The 1,328-nt window shown below is 48.0% G+C and overlaps 1 protein-coding gene across 1 annotated transcript; it reads left to right on the top strand.

Annotated features, from left to right (window-relative positions):
- Window positions 1–242: 242 nt before the first annotated feature.
- On the top strand, window positions 243–1,225 carry LOC117940434 (phosphatidylinositol 4-phosphate 3-kinase C2 domain-containing subunit beta-like; the record flags this gene model as incomplete). Its single annotated transcript, XM_034865734.1, has 2 exons — window positions 243–326; window positions 1,030–1,225. Coding segments are annotated over exons 1-2 (269 nt in total), but the record flags the coding sequence as incomplete, so codon positions are not given.
- Between the last annotated feature and the right edge of the window lie 103 nt (window positions 1,226–1,328).

Genomic DNA, 1,328 nt, shown 5'->3' on the forward strand with positions numbered 1-1,328 from the left:
GACAGAGAGAGAGAGAGACAGAGAGAGACAGACGGACAGAGAGACAGATGGACAGAGACAGAGAGAGACAGACGGACAGAGAGACAGATGGACAGAGAGAGAGAGAGACAGAGAGAGACAGACGGACAGAGAGACAGAGAGAGACAGACGGACAGAGAGAGAGAGAGAGAGAGAGAGAGAGAGAGAGACAGATGGACAGAGAGAGACAGAGAGAGACAGACGGACAGAGAGAGAGACAGAGAGACGCCTGTTAATGAAAGTGATGTTGACATCTCGTCCTCTTCTTTCCCAGGATGCATCAGTGCTGGCTGTCAGACAGAACAGAGGTATCTGTGTTTCACCTTTTAAGTTTTATTACATCACATTATAACTACAGGGCGCGGCTCCTTAAAAAGTCTTACATCACGTTTCCTAAAAATAAGGCCTTAAAACGTATTAACTTGTCTTAAATTCAGATTGGACAGGTCCTAAATACGTTTGTGTCATGTCTCGGCGAAAATGGAATTAATCTGTTGTTGAATATTTTAGTTTCCGGTAGGTTTAGCGCTGCGTTGTCGCGGTAACATAACCCCATTTAAAGCTCAGTCATCCTAAATCTCAGTCCACCCTAAAACTAGGTCCACCTTCAAACTCAGTCCTCCTTAAAGCTTAGTCCACCATAAATCTCAGTCCACCTTAAATCTCAGTCCACCTTAAAACTCAGGCCAGCTCAGTCCACCTTAAATCTCAGTCCACCTTAAATCTCAGTCCACCATAAATCTCAGTCCACCATAAATCTCAGTCCACCATAAATCTCAGTCCACCTTAAATCTCAGTCCACCTTAAAACTCAGGCCAGCTCAGTCCACCTTAAATCTCAGTCCACCTTAAATCTCAGTCCACCTTAAATCTCAGTCCACCTTAAAACTCAGGCCAGCTCAGTCCACCTTAAAACTCGGTCCACCTTAAATCTTAGTAGAAGACATCGTCTGGATTTCCTGATGTTGTGACGTTGTGATGTCATGATGTTGTGTGTCTGCCCGCCTCCCAGAGAAAGTGGTAGAGAAGCTGACGGCAGCCATCTTGGATCTGGTGGACCTGTACTGCAGCACGTTCAACGCCAACTTCCAGCCACTGGCGCCGAGCCGCGGCGGCACGGCGCCGCTGCAGGAGGCGGGAACCGTCACCAACGTGCTGTCATTCAACGTGCACGCCGCTCACCGCATCCCCATCACCTGGGCCGCCAGGTACACACACACACACACACACACACACACACACTCACTCACACATACACACTCACTCACTCACTCACACACACATACACACACACACACACACATACACTCA

Source organism: Etheostoma cragini, unplaced genomic scaffold (genome assembly GCF_013103735.1).
Source record: "Etheostoma cragini isolate CJK2018 unplaced genomic scaffold, CSU_Ecrag_1.0 ScbMSFa_2524, whole genome shotgun sequence".
Classification (NCBI taxonomy): Eukaryota; Metazoa; Chordata; class Actinopteri; order Perciformes; family Percidae; genus Etheostoma; species Etheostoma cragini.